Here is a 15,196-nt window from a genome sequence, read left to right as displayed (position 1 = left end):
CTGCCCCTGACTTCCTGGGTGATGCTGTCCCCTTGCTACATCTGGGCCTCAGTTTCTTCAGCTGAGAGGCTAATAGGATTGCCCTGGCTGGGCTGCTTCTCTGAGAGAAGGCCCGTGTGGGACAAGTCTTTGGGGTAGCAGAATGTGGCTGGGCGTGAAGGCCCCTGACCATCTCCTCAGCCGGTGGTTCTCAACAGGGCGGGGGTGGGGGAGGATTTTGCCCCTTGGGCCATTTGGCTAAGTCTGGAGACATTGCGATTGTCACGAGTGCTGCTGGCGTGTCACGGGTGGAGGCCGGAGATACGGCTGTGCCTTCTGCAGCGCACAGGATGGCCCCCCACAACCAAGAATTACCAGGCCCGTTACATCAGCAGTGCTGAGAGGTTGGGAAACCGGCCTTGTCTGATGGAGTTGCACTAAAAATAATTTGTTACCTGTGGCGGCTGAAGGGCCCGAGTTTGGAAATACTTCCTGTTCACGTTGTAAATCGGAGTGGTTCCGGGGCTGGAAGAGAGGGCAGAGTGGTAGTTGGCCTGCTGGGGACTGCACGCGACCCCGGAGCCCTCCATAGAGAGCAACTAGAGCTAGGGGCCCTCGATTTCACTTCACCCAGCAAATGTGTACTGAGCACCTTCAGTGAGCCCCACCTGAGCTGGGTGCCCGGGGCATACAGCAGGACAAGGGATGCAGGTGGGGAGGAAGAGGGTAACAAACAGCATCAACACATTTTAGTCAGAATAGTGATACCTTTGCTAAGGGATGAGAGGAAGCAGAAAGGAGGCACCTGGCCTGTCTGGAGGGTTGGGGAGGGCTTTTTTAGAGGTGAGATTTCACTTGAGACCTGAAGGGGGCGGTGTGGGAGAGGGAGGAGGGTTCTTCTCCAGGCTCTGGAGGCCAGAAGAGCAGGTGCCCAGGCCCGGAGACTGAGACGCAGTCTGGGGACCCGCCCTGCTAGAGCACAGAGGGCTGGGAGAGTGGGAGGCCTTGAGGTCAGAGGGCCTATGGCATCTCCACTATTAACATAACTTTATCAAGGCATTATTATTATTATTATTTAAAAAATGTTTTTAATGTTTATTTATTTTTGAGAGAGAGACAGAGCATGAGCAGGGGAGGGGAAGAATCTGAAGCAGGCTCCAGGCTCTGAGCTGCCAGCACAGAGCCCAGTGAGGGGCTCAAACCCACGAACCGTAAGATCATGACCCGAGCCGAAGTCAGGATGCTCAACTGACTGAGCCACCCAGGCGCCCCTTATTATTATTTTAAAAGTTTATCTGTTTGAGAAACAAAGGAAGAAAGCGGCACATATACAGGGAAGGGGCAGAGAAAGAGAGGGAGAGAGAGAATCTCAAGCAGGCTCCACACTGTCAATGCAGAGCCCAATGCGGGGCTCAAACTCACAAACCGTGAGATCATGACCTGAGCGGAAACCAAGAGTTGGATGCATTAACCGACTGAGCCACCCAACGCCCCCCCCCCCCCCCCCGACATTACTTACACCCATGAGGAATTCCTGCCCCTCTCCCTCACCACTGATCTATTCTGTAAGGAGACTCGGTCTTAGGTCAGAGCTGTAGGGAGCTGTGGAGGGTTCGGAGCTTGCCGGTGATGGGGTTGGGATTGGAATTTGATGGGTTGGATGAGGGAGAGAGTGTGCAGGGTGCAGAACAGCTAAGCATGGCAGTGATTATAAGTTACAAGGAGTGCCTTCCTCCCCTGCCCAGTTACACTGGATTTTCTCTAAACCTGGGGGTAGAGCAGCGTCCTGGAGCCCAGCCCTGCCACAAGTCTCTGGCCTCTCTCCCCCACAGGCCTGCTTGTCCTGCACTGGAGGCCAACGGCTCCTCGTCCTGGGGCTTCAACGCTTCCGTGGCTCTGCCCGCTGCGGGTCAGGGGGCCCGGGGGAGCTGCCCTGTCCCCCAGGAGTGTGTGGCCCAGGACGGGGCCGCAGGTGCTGGACTCTGCCGATTGTCCTCAGGGCTGGGCTGGCCCCCACTGCCGCATGGCTCTGTGTCCCGAGAACTGTAACGCCCACAGCGGGGCGGGGACTTGTAACCAGGTATGGGGGGGCGGGGGTGGACAGGACAAGCCGTGTGGGACAGGGGTGGTGGTCAGGGCTCCCTCTGAGTCCCCGTCTGCTCTTCCCCAGAGCCTGGGTGTGTGCATCTGTGCTGAGGGCTTCGGGGGTCCTGACTGTGCCACGAAGCTGGACGGCGGGCAGCTGGTCTGGGAGACCCTCATGGACAGCCGCCTCTCAGCTGTGAGTTGTGGATGCCACTCCTGCAAGGAGGTGCCACACAGCCTACTTCCTGGATCGTTGCCCCCCCCCCTGCCCAATTCCTGGGACCAGCCCCCAGACCCCACATGCAGCCTGATACTTTATAGCGATGCTAGCCTGACCCCTCCTGTCCCCATCTCCACCCCCAGGACACTGCTAGCCGATTCCTACACCGCTTGGGGCACACCATGGTGGAGGGACCTGATGCCACCTTGTGGATGTTTGGGGGCCTGGGCCTGCCCCAGGGGCTGCTAGGAAACCTGTACAGGTGAGGGATGCCTCCGGGAGGTGGGATACCTGAGTGAGAGAAGGTCACCTGAGGAGATGCTGAGATGTCTGTCACATAAGAGTCCCTTCGGGGGCAGAAAAAAACCACCTGGTGTAAAACAACAAACAAATCTCTGCAGGCAGACATCCCAAAAGATGATGGGGCACTTGTCACAGGAGGCTCATCTCAGGGTCTGGGATACTGTTTTGGGTGGTGCTACCCCGGGTGGGGGGGATGGTAAGATGATAGGGGGTCACCCTAGGGGATGTTGGGATAACTGTGTGTTGAGGGGGGGGGTCACCCAGAGGATACTGGGATGACTCTAGTTAAGACTTGGATTTTGCACCTTGGCTCCAGGTACTCCGTGAGCGAGCGACGGTGGACACAGATGCTGGCGGGAGCCGAGGATGGGGGCCCGGGCCCCTCCCCTCGCTCCTTCCACGCGGCTGCCTATGTGTCCGCCGGCCGTGGTGCCATGTACCTTCTGGGGGGACTCACGGCCGGGGGTGTCACCCGCGACTTCTGGGTCCTCAACCTCACCACCCTGCAGTGGCGGCAGGAGAAGGTGAGCCTGTCTCCTTTCCTCCAGCCCCCACAGTCCATCTCCAGCAGGGGTGACCAGAGCCACTCCTGCCGTTTCACCCCCAGAGGATGTAGCTCCCCCCTGCCCCGCCCCTCCGGGCTCCAGCACAAGTCCTAAAGTTGAAGTTTACTAGCCATCCTCGGTCACGCTGTATTCCCAACCCAGTCCGTGGCCAAGCGGATGTGATCCTCCTGTCCGCTAGGCGGGGACACAGCCCACTGTGTGGAGCGGGTACAGTCAGCCCCACACAGCCAGAGTGAGAGAGAAGAGCAAGGGCTTCCAGAAGAAACACCAGGCTGCCCCTACCTGCGTCAGTGACCCCGAACAGGCAGAAATGACTCGACGCCCATGCACACCTGCTGAGACCAGGCTGGGCATGTTGGAAGCTTGGGGTCTGACCGGCTCTGGGCAGCTCAGCACCTCCTTAGCAGCTCAAGGAGGGTGTCAGGAGTTCTGAGTCTTCTACCTGCAAGATTACCCCTAACCCCCTGCTCCCTGGTGACCTCTGCCCTGTGTCCCCCAGGTTCCTCAGACTGTGGACTTGCCAGCAGTTGCCGGTCACACCCTAACTGCCCGCCGCGGCCTGTCCCTGCTCCTGGTGGGCGGTTATTCCCCCGAAAATGGCTTCAACCAGCAGCTGTTTGAGTACCAGCTGGTGACTGGCACCTGGGTGTCCGGAGCCCAGAGCGGGACACCCCCCACAGGTCAGGCTGGGGACAGGGAGGGCATAGCACCTTGGACACCTGGCCATCCAGGGCTCTGTGTAGGCTCTCTGTCCACTGCCACACCCTATGGTCACTGTCCCTTATAGCTGGTTGTCTCCCTGTCTTCCCCCCCATGCCCACCAGATTCTCAGGAGACCACCTCTTGGGAAGTTCAGTCTCTCTCTTTAGTCCATGATAAGCTGCCCACCTTCTGCCCCATGACACTGGGCTATCATGTTCCTCTCCCAGGGCCTAGATCACCGCCCCTCAGGTATTCTTTTCCTATCTCTCCTCTTCCATTCTTTGATCACTGCCCTCCAGGACATCCAGGTACCCCGTCTCCCTGTCTTCTCTTGCCCAGGGTCTCTAGTGGTTGTCCTTTCAAGCCGAAGGGGGAAGGAGGGGTTGAGCAGAGCTCCTAGGTGGTGTGGTCACAGGAAGGGGAGCCCAGGGAGGTGTGGCAGGGGGCGCTCCTAATCACCAGCCCTTCCCCCCCAGTCTCTGCTTACTCATCCCCCCCCCCCCCCCCCCCGCCAGGTCTCTATGGTCATTCTGCCGTGTACCACGAGGCCACTGACTCCCTCTACGTGTTTGGGGGTTTCCGCTTCCACGTGGAGCTGGCAGCCCCGTCCCCTGAGCTCTACTCCCTGCACTGTCCTGACCGCACCTGGAGCCTGCTGGCCCCTTCCCAGGGGGCAAAGGTCAGGAAAAGAGTTGTACACAGCTGGGTGTAGGGGGGCAGGAAGGAAGGCCCTCCCTTTCCAGTGCCCCATGGCCTGGCTCAAGCCTGGGTTCCTCCCTCCCTCCTTTCCAGTCCCCTAGACTGGCCTGTGGCACCCCACATCTCCCCTTCTCCCATCACTCACTGGGAGGGAAGAATCCTAGACCAGGAGGTCAGAGGCCTGGGTTCTGCTCCAGCTCTGCCCCTCTCTTGGTGTAGCCCTGGCAGGTCCCTCTACTTCCCAGCCTCCCCATCCAAAAAATCTGGGACTGAGGCTACTTGAACCTCCTGCATTCAAGGCCAAAGGAGATAGTATGTGGGAGAAGGCGGACCCTGGATGTGCTGGTTAGAGACAACTGAGTGTTCCATCCGCAAACATATTTCCAAACCCTTTTTGGGGCCTTAGCCTCACCCCCAGGGTACCCCCAGCCCAGCTGGCAAGGTCACACAAGAAATGTGGGATTCATCTTAAGCAGCCAGTGCCAGGTTCCCGGGGAACAGGGCATGGGGGTTCGGGGAGTTCGGGGAAGGGAGATGGCCCTGGGGGTGCTCTGAAGAGTGAGGGAGGTTTCCTGGAGGAAGGAGCTGAGATTTGAAGGAGATTAGGGGTTGGATGGGCTGCTGGGGGCTGAGGTATGGGGTTCAGGGTGGCAGGTGGGCTGAGAGGGAGCGTGAAGAGCAGAGGAGTGTGGGCTCTGACCAGCCATCCTACGGGTGTCATCCCAACAGCCACGCCCCCGGCTTTTCCATGCCGCAGCCCTGCTAGGGGACACCATGGTGGTCCTTGGGGGGCGCTCGGACCCTGATGAGTTCAGCAGTGACGTTCTACTATACCAGGTCAACTGCAACGCCTGGCTCCTGCCCGACCTCACCCGTAAGTCCAGTGCTCTCCCTGGGAGGCCCGGGGACATCCTGGAGGGGTCCCGGCCCTGTCCTGGGAGCCTCGTCATCCAGGGTCACTTGGGCCCCTTCAGACCCACCGGCAAAGCCTCTTTCCCCTCTATCATCTAAACACCCATGGAGAGGCGCCTGGGCGGCTCAGTGGGTTAAGGGTCCAACTTTGGCTCAGGTCATGATGTCACGGTCCATGAGTTCGAGCCCCGCATTGTGCTGTCAGCACAGAGCCTGGAGCCTGCTTTGAATTCTGTGTCTCCCTCTCTCTCTGCCCCTCCTCTACTCGCACTTTGTCTCTCTCTCTCTCAAAAATAAATAAACATTAAAAATAATAATAATAAAAAATAAACACCCATGGAGATGCCCACCTTTCTTTTCTTAGAAAGTTTGTATTTTTTATTATGATTATAAAAGTAATAATATTCATTGTATGTAATTAGCGAAATAAGAAGAAAAAGATCCCACAGAATCCCACTCTCTGGAGACGGTACTATTATATGTGGGTGGGGGGGGGGGGCTCTGCTCTTCAGAGGCTGGAAAGGGGCTGGTACCTTGCCTTTCTATTTCACTTACCATTTTAAGTGGTATGTATGTAAACGTATATAACTGTGTATGCTTCTGGGCCTTCCTCCCTTTTCTTTTTGCTTCTTTGACTCTCTGTCTCTAATTCCCTTTTACTCTTTTTTTTTTTACAAATTTATTTTCTTTTAATGTTTATTTATTTTTGAGAGAGAGAGAGAGACAGAGACAGAGCATGAGTGGGGGAGGGGCAGAGAGAGAAGGAGACAGAATCCGAAGCAGGCTCCAGGCTCTGAGCTGTCAGCACAGCCCGATGTGGGGCTCGAACTCATGAACTCGAACTCATGAACTCGAACTCGAACTCATGAAATCATGACCTGAGCTGAAGTCAGACGCTTAACCGACTGAGCCATCCAGACACCCCATCTAATTCTCTGTGACTGCCTCTCTCTCTCTCTCTCTCTTTTTTTTTTTTCCTGGAGGATTTAAAAAACTTGAGGCGAAATTCACATAAGGAAATTAACCATCATAAAATTAACAATGCCGTGGTGTCTGGTACCTTCACGATGTTGTGCAACCACTGCCTCTGCCCGGTTCCAAAACCTTTGTCTCCATTCTCATTCCATTCATTCTTTCTGTTTCCTTTTTCTGTTTGTCTCTCCCTCTCTCTCTCTCTCTCTTTTTTTTTTTTAATGTTTATTTATTTTTGAGACAGAGACAGAGCATGAACAGGGGAGGGGCAGAGAGAGAGGCAGACACAGAATCTGAAGCAGGCTCCAGGGTCTGAGCTGTCAGCACACAGCCCGACGCGGGGCTCGAACTCACGGACCGTGAGATCATGACCTGAGCCGAAGTCGGACGCTTAACCGACCAAGCCACCCAGGCGCCCCTGTCTCTCCCTCTCTTTTGTCTTGCTGTCTGTGTCCGATTCTCTTGCCCTGCCTGGCCTTACGTATCTTGTCTGTCTTTCCCGGTCCGTCTCTGCTCTCCTTAGCCTGTTGCTCCGTTCAGTGTCCCACTCTGACTGGGATCTTTATGAGGCTCTCTTCTCTGACGATCTCTTTGAACATTCTGTCTTTCGCCAGGCCCAGCCTCTGTGGGACCCCCGATGGAGGAGTCTGTGGCCCACGCCGTGGCGGCGGTAGGAGGCCGCCTGTACATCTCAGGTGGCTTCGGGGGAGTGGCCCTGGGCCGCCTGCTGGCCCTGACCCTGCCCCCTGACCCCTGCCGCCTGCTGCCCTCACCTGAAGCTTGTAACCAGTCTGGGGCCTGCACCTGGTGCCATGGGGCCTGCTTGTCCGGAGACCAGGCTCATAGGTAACCATGGTGACTGAACATCACACGGGGGAGGGGGGTGGTACAGGTGCCCTCCAAAAGGGGTTCTTTGCCAGGCCAGGCTTGGGGGGGAGGCCATAGAAGGGTACTGTCTGGTTGGGATATCAGCTCACATGGGAAAATGGGTGACTTCATCACAGGGTCGTGCTGGGGCACCCGCAAGTGAGAAGCCCTGCTTGGGGGCTGGGGTATCATCCACGAATGTTTCCTGGAATAGCTGGGTCTGAACTGGCTCCTAAAGGACCAGTAGAGTTTGGACCAGCAGAGGTTCAGAAGTGGGGCTGTGCCTGGTGTATTTTAGAGCCCATCTATGTTGGGGGGAAATGAGACTGGAAGTGTGGGTGGGAACATCTCGGAAAGTGCTTCCCGTGCCTGGCTGTGGCGCTGGGCTCCAGCCAGGTCCACGGATTCCTCATCTGTAGTTTGGACTCCAGACATCTCAGGAAGCTGAAAGGGCTGTCCCAGGTTCAGCACAAACTCTTTTGGCTCCGCAATTATCCTGAACTGGTATGGGACTGCTAACGGGCTTGGCTTGGCTCATTAAATATGTCACCATGTTTACTACTAAATTATTAAAGGGTTTGATTTATGGGGTGTTTCCCAGACTCCACTAGGAGTGCTATGTGGCAGTGGGTACACCTACTGCTTTTCTAAAATCTGGAAAGTTCTGAAATATGTGCACCTTCAGGGATTCGGGGTAAGGGATTATGAACCTCCCCTGTGGGTGATGGGGAGCCAGGGAAGGTTGAGCAGGGGAGGGCAGCAACAGGCCTGGGCACAAAGCCCTGGGACTATTGGGAAGGAGAGAGTGGTGAAGGAGGCTGTCTGTCGGTGGAGGCCCTGGAGGAGGCCAAGGAGGAGGAGGAGGCTGGGGTGAGAGGGAGAAGCCTGAGCTGGGCAAGGGGCTGCAGGGGTGGAGACAGGGGGACGCCTTGGTGACTGGAGGGGCAGAAAGGTGTGGGGTATTGTCCAGTATCTCTGGCTGGGGTGATGGGGACGTGAGACCGCTGCCAAGTAGGATGGGAGAGGAGCAGGTTGGGAGGCCTGTGCTGAGACCAGTTCGGGGTGCACGTTGGGGGGCCTGCAGGACGATGTCTAGGAAGCACCAGGAAGTAGCAAGGGCAGGAGGAGGAGGGATGGGGTCTGGCTGGTGTGGTGAACCAGGCCTCATGTCTCCCCAGGCTGGGCTGTGGGGGCCCCCCGTGTTCCCCAATGCCTCGCTCTCCGGAGGAATGTCGACGTCTCCGGACCTGCAGTGAGTGCCTGGCCCGCCACCCCCGGACCCTGCAGCCTGGAGATGGAGAGGTGAATGGCGGGGGCGATGGGTTGGGAGCATCTCAGGAGCTTCAGCTGAGGTTGGGTGGGAAGAGCCAGGTCACGAGGGGTGCTGGGGGACCCTGAGGACCCCACGGAGCCCGTGCTCCTCCACCAGGCATCTGCCCCCCGCTGTAAGTGGTGTACCAACTGCCCCGAGGGCGCCTGCATCGGGCGGAATGGGTCCTGCACCTCAGAGAATGACTGTCGGATCAACCAGCGAGAGGTCTTCTGGGCCGGGAACTGCTCAGAGGCTGTATGTGGGGCCGCCGACTGTGAGCAGTGCACCCGGGAGGGCAAGTGCATGTGGACGAGGCAGTTCAAGAGGACAGGTGAGGCCCGCTCGGTCCCCTGGAGGAGCGTGTGGGGGCCTGGAGCCCTGGGCCCAAGGAAGGGAGGGAGAGGGCAGGGGAGGGGAGGGGGACCGGTTCTAATTCCTGTGCCGCTAACCCCAGGGGAGACCCGCCGCATCCTCTCGGTGCAGCCCACCTATGACTGGACCTGCTTCAGCCACTCTCTGCTGAATGTGTCCCCCATGCCGGTGGAATCATCGCCCCCCCTACCCTGCCCCACTCCCTGTCACCTCCTGCCCAACTGCACCTCCTGCCTGGACTCCAAAGGTGCGGATGGGGGCTGGCAGCACTGTGTCTGGAGCAGCAGCCTCCAACAGGTACTGCACTGGCTGGGTGTCGGTGGATGGGGGGTGGGGGGGCTCCCTGCCCTGCACCTCCTCCTCTGGCCTGCCTCCTCCTCTGTTTCCCAGCTCTGGTTCTCCCGTGGCACTTTCCCTGTCCAGCTACTTTCTCTTCTCTCCTACCAGCACCTCTTTCTTCCCTCCTGGCCTTGTGAACCTCCCTGTCGTGTCTGCTTAGGCACTGCCGCCCGACCTTCCGGACTACCCAGCCGGGTTCATGCTCCTCCCTGACCTTCCTGTGACTTCTGATTCCATCTGTCCTCTCCCTCCTAAACTTCTGCACTTCCTTCCTCCATCTCTCGCTCTCTGCTTTTGGAACTTCTGGTTGTAAGAAGCAGAAACACCCTAGAGCTGGTTTTATTATAATGAATTGGGGTAGAAAGTGCCGTTCCATCCTTCTCGGGCCGCAGGGTCTCCGCTCTTCTCTGGGTGCCTCTATCCCCTGGTTTCTCTTGGCTAGATCATCAACACACACGGCCTCAAATGGCAGCCCTTGGCCTTTAGTCTATGTGACTTTCTTTTTAAAAAATTTTTTTTTTCAACGTTTATTTATTTTTGGGACAGAGAGAGACAGAGCATGAACGGGGGAGGGTCAGAGAGAGAGGGAGACACAGAATCGGAGACAGGCTCCAGGCTCCGAGCCGTCAGCCCAGAGCCCGACGCGGGGCTCGAACTCACGGACCGCGAGATCGCGACCCGGCTGAAGTCGGACGCCCAACCGACTGCGCCACCCAGGCGCCCCTAGTCTATGTGACTTTCTAATTCTCGAGATGACAGTTATCTCTGTGCTTATCGGTTAGCTCACATTCTCAAGGGGAGATTTCGACTCAGCTCATGAGTGAGATGTCCAGCCTTGGTCCAGTGAGATGTGGCCAGGGAGGGGTAGGAGCACACGATTCCGACACGGCAGTTCAGACCTACCCCTCGTTTTGGCTGTGGGCTGGGGAGGTGATTCTTTGTGGGCGTGGTCTGGGCAGGCATTTACTTGCCGGTGACAATCTGCCCCTTGAATGGCTCATGGCTCTCTCTTGGAGTCCACTCCAGAGATGTGTCTTTGGTCATCACAGTGGCAGACACAAGTCCTTCAAGCCCCAACCCCACCCCAGGGGGAAGACAAGAAAGATTCACCTCTGGAGGTCACATCCAGAAGCAGTGTCATTGGGCCAGAGTTCTGGGTCTCTTGTTCCCAGTGATGGCCACTTCTTATTCACCTTTATTGTGGAACAGCCAACCCACGTGTGACCACTCACCATCTCACAACCCATGAGTCTACATGAATCTTCAGTAAAATAGAACTGCTGACCACAGACCCACTGGGGTGTATTCTAACACCAACAGCCCCTTCTCCAAGTCTCCAGACACCAGCTGGGTGTCTAACACCTCAGTTCACTCCTGACACCGTCTACCTAGAGTTGGAGTCAGATCCTACAAAGTTAAAGAGCTCAGTCCCACAAGCCTGCCGACCTCAGACCACCCATACTTCTGACCAGCCAGCTATAAATCAGGGGTTTTTCCACCCCCTCTGCAGGCTCAAAAATTTGCTAGAATGGCTCACAGAAGAAACAGTTACTTATGAATACCAGTTTACTTTAAAGGCTACAACTCAGGGGCGCCTGGGTGGCTCAGTCAGTTAAGCGTCCGACTCTTCGTTTCGGCTCAGGTCATGATCTCACAGTTTGTGGGCTTGAGCCCCATGTCTGGCTCTTCGCTGACAGTAAGGAGCTTGTTTGGGGATTCTCTGTCTCCCCCTCTCTCTCTGCCCTTCCCCCACTCGCTCTCGATCTCTCTCTCTCTCAAAAAAATAGATAAATAAACTTAAAAAAATGTTTTTAAGGCTACAACTCAGAGCCAAGTGGAAGAGACAAATATGGCAAGGTATGGGGTGGCCATGCAGAGCTTCCGTGCCCTCTCCCGGGCACACAATGCTTGCAACAGGGGAGCTTTCTGAATCTCCTCTCTCTTGAGTTTTTATAGACTCCAACTCCACCCCCATCTCACTGGGGGGGGCGGGGAGCGGGCTGCAAGCGCCCCTCCCACCTCTGGTCCTTCTGGTGACTCCCTCCATTTTCAGCATAAACTCAGGTGTGAAATCAGCTTCTTATGAATAACAAAAGACATTCCAGCATTCAGGAAGAACTGGGACACGGGGAGGATATATTCTTGTGTTACATCACAGCATCCCATAGGCAGGTTGTATAAATTAAATGGGAGAGTGTATTTTAGAACACAGGGCCATGCTTGCCGTTTCGGTAAAAACTCTGTAATGCTTCAAGTTCTGCCCACTGGGAGGATTCCCAGCCTCCCCTGTCCGGGACACACCCACAGGGTCACCACGGTAGGGTGGGTGTCCTCCATGTGACCCTGCAGCGTGCGTCTCTAACACACGGAGGCCTCATCCCCAAGCCTGGGGGCTTTCTGGTGATACAAGCTTTTCCCTAGTATTGTTGAGGGTCTCATCATTTGTCTTTGTGGGAACCCCAGGGACCGGAAGGCAACGCCAGAGAGCCTGTTGCCAGGCACTTGCTGCTCCCCTGGCCCCTCTATGCTGCTCAGGGAGTGAGGAGGGGCTGGGTTGGAGGCGGGAGGAGGCTGTGGGGCGGGAGACTCCAGCACAGACTCCGGGCGTCGCCCGTAGATGCAAGAGTACTTCCGCCAGATCTTCGGATTTCTGTGAAATCTCCCAGCTCTAAAGTGTTGGCTTAGGCTTTTAAAAACCACCACCGCGCAGACCAGACATCACAGATGTACAGACCAGACCCGTAAGAGATGTGCAGACCAGACCCGTTACGATTTGGCTCAAGGGCAGCTGTCTGTGAACCATCGGGCATCGTTGTCTTGAATGACTTTGGCTTCAGGGCCTGGGACAGGCAAGAGGGCTCTCTTCCCTGGCTTCTCTTCATCACATTCTTTATCGAGCCCCTTCCTCGTGCCAGGCACTTTGCTAGGTTGTGGGCCTGTGTCAACATGAGCTAGAATCCTGCTCTCCGAACTTACATTCCTACGTCTCTTCCAGGAGTGCAGGATACGCAGTTTATGGTGTTGGGCAGCATTGCATATGGCCATTAGGGAGGTTACCGCAAAGAACGCTGGGCAGACTTGAGACTTGGTCTCCCCCTCCCACCCCCCAGATTGCCCCACCATCTGCCAAGGGGTGCACTACATTTAGATCTGGAAGCCTAGCTCTGGCAGTTCGGCAAGGCTCAGCTCACTGCTGGCGGTAACCCTCAGAGCTCCGGCCACAGCAACCAGGGTGTCTATTTCAGGATTATATGGTTGCTAATTGCTGTCAGACAGCCCAGACTAATCTCTGCTGTCTTATACTTAAGGCCCGAGCTGTGGATAAAATACTCTTACACACCAAGAGTCTGACCCCTGCTGGGTGCCTCGTCTGGGTCCCAGGACGTGATAAGTGATGGCGTACGAACTCCTGTGCAGCCCCTGACCGCAGACTCAGCTTCCCAGCCTAGGGTGGGAGGACCCTCTTGCCCCAGCAGCTGGGTCCACATTTTTCTAAGTGACTGTGGCTTGTAACTCCCTGCCTCCCGTCACTAGTTTCTATCTCCACTTGGTATTGTTGCCTTCCTTTGGTTGTAAGAAACAGCCGTGTCCACTAAGCCGGGTGGGTAGACTGCCGCGGCCAATCACACTAACACAGTGGTACCTCTTGGAGCCCAGGGTGGAAAATGCAGCCAAGGCCGTATTGGAGACGGAGCCTGGAAAGCTGCCCACCCCGGCTTTGGGTGTGTGGTCCTCATCAGTGCTTCCTTCTGCATCTGCTCTGTTTTCCTGCCCCTCTGGTCTCTTCATTTGCTGTGATTTGCTCATTCAAATGTCCCTGCCAGCCCCAGTCTCCAGAATCTTCTAGTTTCAAGGTTGCCCCTAGCCTGACTTCCCGTGTGGACTCCTAGTTGCAAATGCTTGACGGGAACAATGCGATGACGTCAGCTGGTGTCCGCTTTGGTCCATCGACTGTGGCCAGAGAGGGGCGAGAGCTCTGAGGAAGGGGTGTAGTTGGGGAGGATACCCAGGATGTGTTTGGTCCTCTTTCTCACCCCCCACCTCATTTCTCATTTCCCCTCCCCCATACAGTGTCTGAGCCCCTCCTACCTGCCCCTGCGATGTATGGCCGGAGGCTGTGGGCGGCTGCTCCGGGGACCCGAGAGCTGCTCCCTGGGCTGTGCTCAGGCGACCCAGTGCGCCCTGTGCCTGCGGCGCCCCCACTGTGGCTGGTGTGCCTGGGGGGGCCAAGATGGGGGTGGCCGCTGCCTGGAGGGTGGACTCAGCGGTCCCCGTGACGGTGAGATGGGTTAGGATGTGGGGTGAGGGGGACTGACCCTTGGCTGGGGGTCTGGCACAGAGAACGTGGGGGGCGCTGGAGGCTGTCTCAGAGGTGGGGATCAGGGACAGGTGGAGCGAGGGCCTGGGTGGCACCCAGGTGAAGCTCTGTATCCCCGGGCCAGGGCTGACATGCGGGCGACCTGGGGCCTCCTGGGCCTTCCTGTCCTGTCCCCCTGAAGACGAGTGTGCAAACGGACATCACGACTGCAATGAGACACAGAACTGCCACGACCGGCCACACGGTTACGAGTGCAGCTGCAAGGCGGGCTACACCATGGACAAGTGAGGGGGCAAGGGCGGTGGCCCAGGCACCTGTGGGGTGGGAGCAGCAGAGGGTGAGGCAGGAACCAGAGTGGGTGTGAGGTGGTGGGACTCATCCGGGACGCGGTGAAGGTGGGGGCTCAGTCGTGGAGGGGAGGGGTTGGTGAGTTAAATGGGGCACCCTGGGAAGAGGGTGGCAGGCTGGACCCTGGACGAGGACCATGGAACAGACCAGGCGTGAGCAACCGGTTGAGGGCAGTGTAGTGGGTGTTGGGCCGGCGGGAGCCACGAAGCCCCCTGCTCCGCCCTGACCCTCTGCCCTCCACCCCTGCAGCGTGACTGGGCTGTGCCGCCCGGTGTGCGCCCAGGGCTGCGTGAATGGCTCATGTGTGGAGCCCGACCACTGCCGCTGCCACTTCGGCTTTGTTGGCCGCAACTGCTCCACAGAGTGTCGCTGCAACCGCCACAGCGAATGCGCGGGTGTGGGCGCCCGTGACCATTGCCTGCTGTGCCGCAACCACACCAAGGTGGGCCTCCCGGGGTCTCAGGCCCTCCCCTCAGGGACAGGGCCTTCTCTGCCTTCAGCTCTCCCTCAGGCATCTTGAGCCTCCTCCCAAGCCCTGATAAGCCGGGCCCAGGGAGGAGGAGGCCTAGCCCTAACCCAGGGAGGTGTGAGGAGATTCTGGGGACGCTGTCTGAATTTGTGTCAGAGAGGGGCTACCCCAGCATCGTGGACAGAGTCAGTGCTGGACTGGTGAGGCTGGTCACGTGCAGGAGGATTTAGGATGGTGTAGAGAAGGGCTTTCTGAGCTCCCCGCTGCGGGCTGGAGGGGCACGAACTCAGCCACCCTCCACCCCGTCACGGGAGGTGTGCAAGTGAAGGCAGGCGGCTAAGTCGCAGAAAGGCTGGGATTGCCCCAACCGAGTGCCTGAGCCCCTGCTGCACCCTCATGGTGCTCTCAGAGTGTCCCACCCCCCCCCCCCCCCCAACAACTGATCACCAACTCTGACCACCCTGTCGCTGGTTTCCAGGGCAGCCACTGCGAGCAGTGCCTCCCTCTGTTCGTGGGCTCGGCTGTGGGGGGCGGGACCTGCCGGCCCTGCCACGCCTTCTGTCGTGGCAATAGCCACGTCTGCGTCTCCAGGAAGGAGCTCGAAATGGCCAGGAAGGAACCAGAGAAGTACTCGCTGGATCCAGAGGAGGTAAAAAGGCTGGAGTCCAGGGCTTCTGGGCCAGGTCTCGGGGAGGAGGGGGATAGTTCAGGCCTTTTTGTGATCACTCTGTCT

General features: G+C 57.5%; 1 protein-coding gene across 1 annotated transcript in view; it reads left to right on the top strand.

Annotated features, from left to right (window-relative positions):
- MEGF8 (multiple EGF like domains 8) overlaps positions 1-15,196 on the top strand; it is a 40,270-nt gene that overhangs the window by 20,990 nt on the left and 4,084 nt on the right. The window contains 17 exon segments of the mRNA XM_030297346.1: positions 1,812-1,829; positions 1,832-1,968; positions 1,970-2,059; positions 2,150-2,260; positions 2,428-2,546; positions 2,904-3,111; positions 3,653-3,833; positions 4,371-4,534; positions 5,284-5,428; positions 7,053-7,284; positions 8,484-8,607; positions 8,735-8,948; positions 9,072-9,286; positions 13,400-13,607; positions 13,771-13,930; positions 14,244-14,436; positions 14,942-15,112. Coding sequence (XP_030153206.1) covers positions 1,812-1,829; positions 1,832-1,968; positions 1,970-2,059; positions 2,150-2,260; positions 2,428-2,546; positions 2,904-3,111; positions 3,653-3,833; positions 4,371-4,534; positions 5,284-5,428; positions 7,053-7,284; positions 8,484-8,607; positions 8,735-8,948; positions 9,072-9,286; positions 13,400-13,607; positions 13,771-13,930; positions 14,244-14,436; positions 14,942-15,112 — 2,690 coding nt within the window.

This window comes from Lynx canadensis, chromosome E2 (assembly GCF_007474595.2).
Source record: "Lynx canadensis isolate LIC74 chromosome E2, mLynCan4.pri.v2, whole genome shotgun sequence".
Lineage (NCBI taxonomy): Eukaryota > Metazoa > Chordata > Mammalia > Carnivora > Felidae > Lynx > Lynx canadensis.
This window is presented reverse-complemented; position numbering and strand designations above follow the sequence as displayed.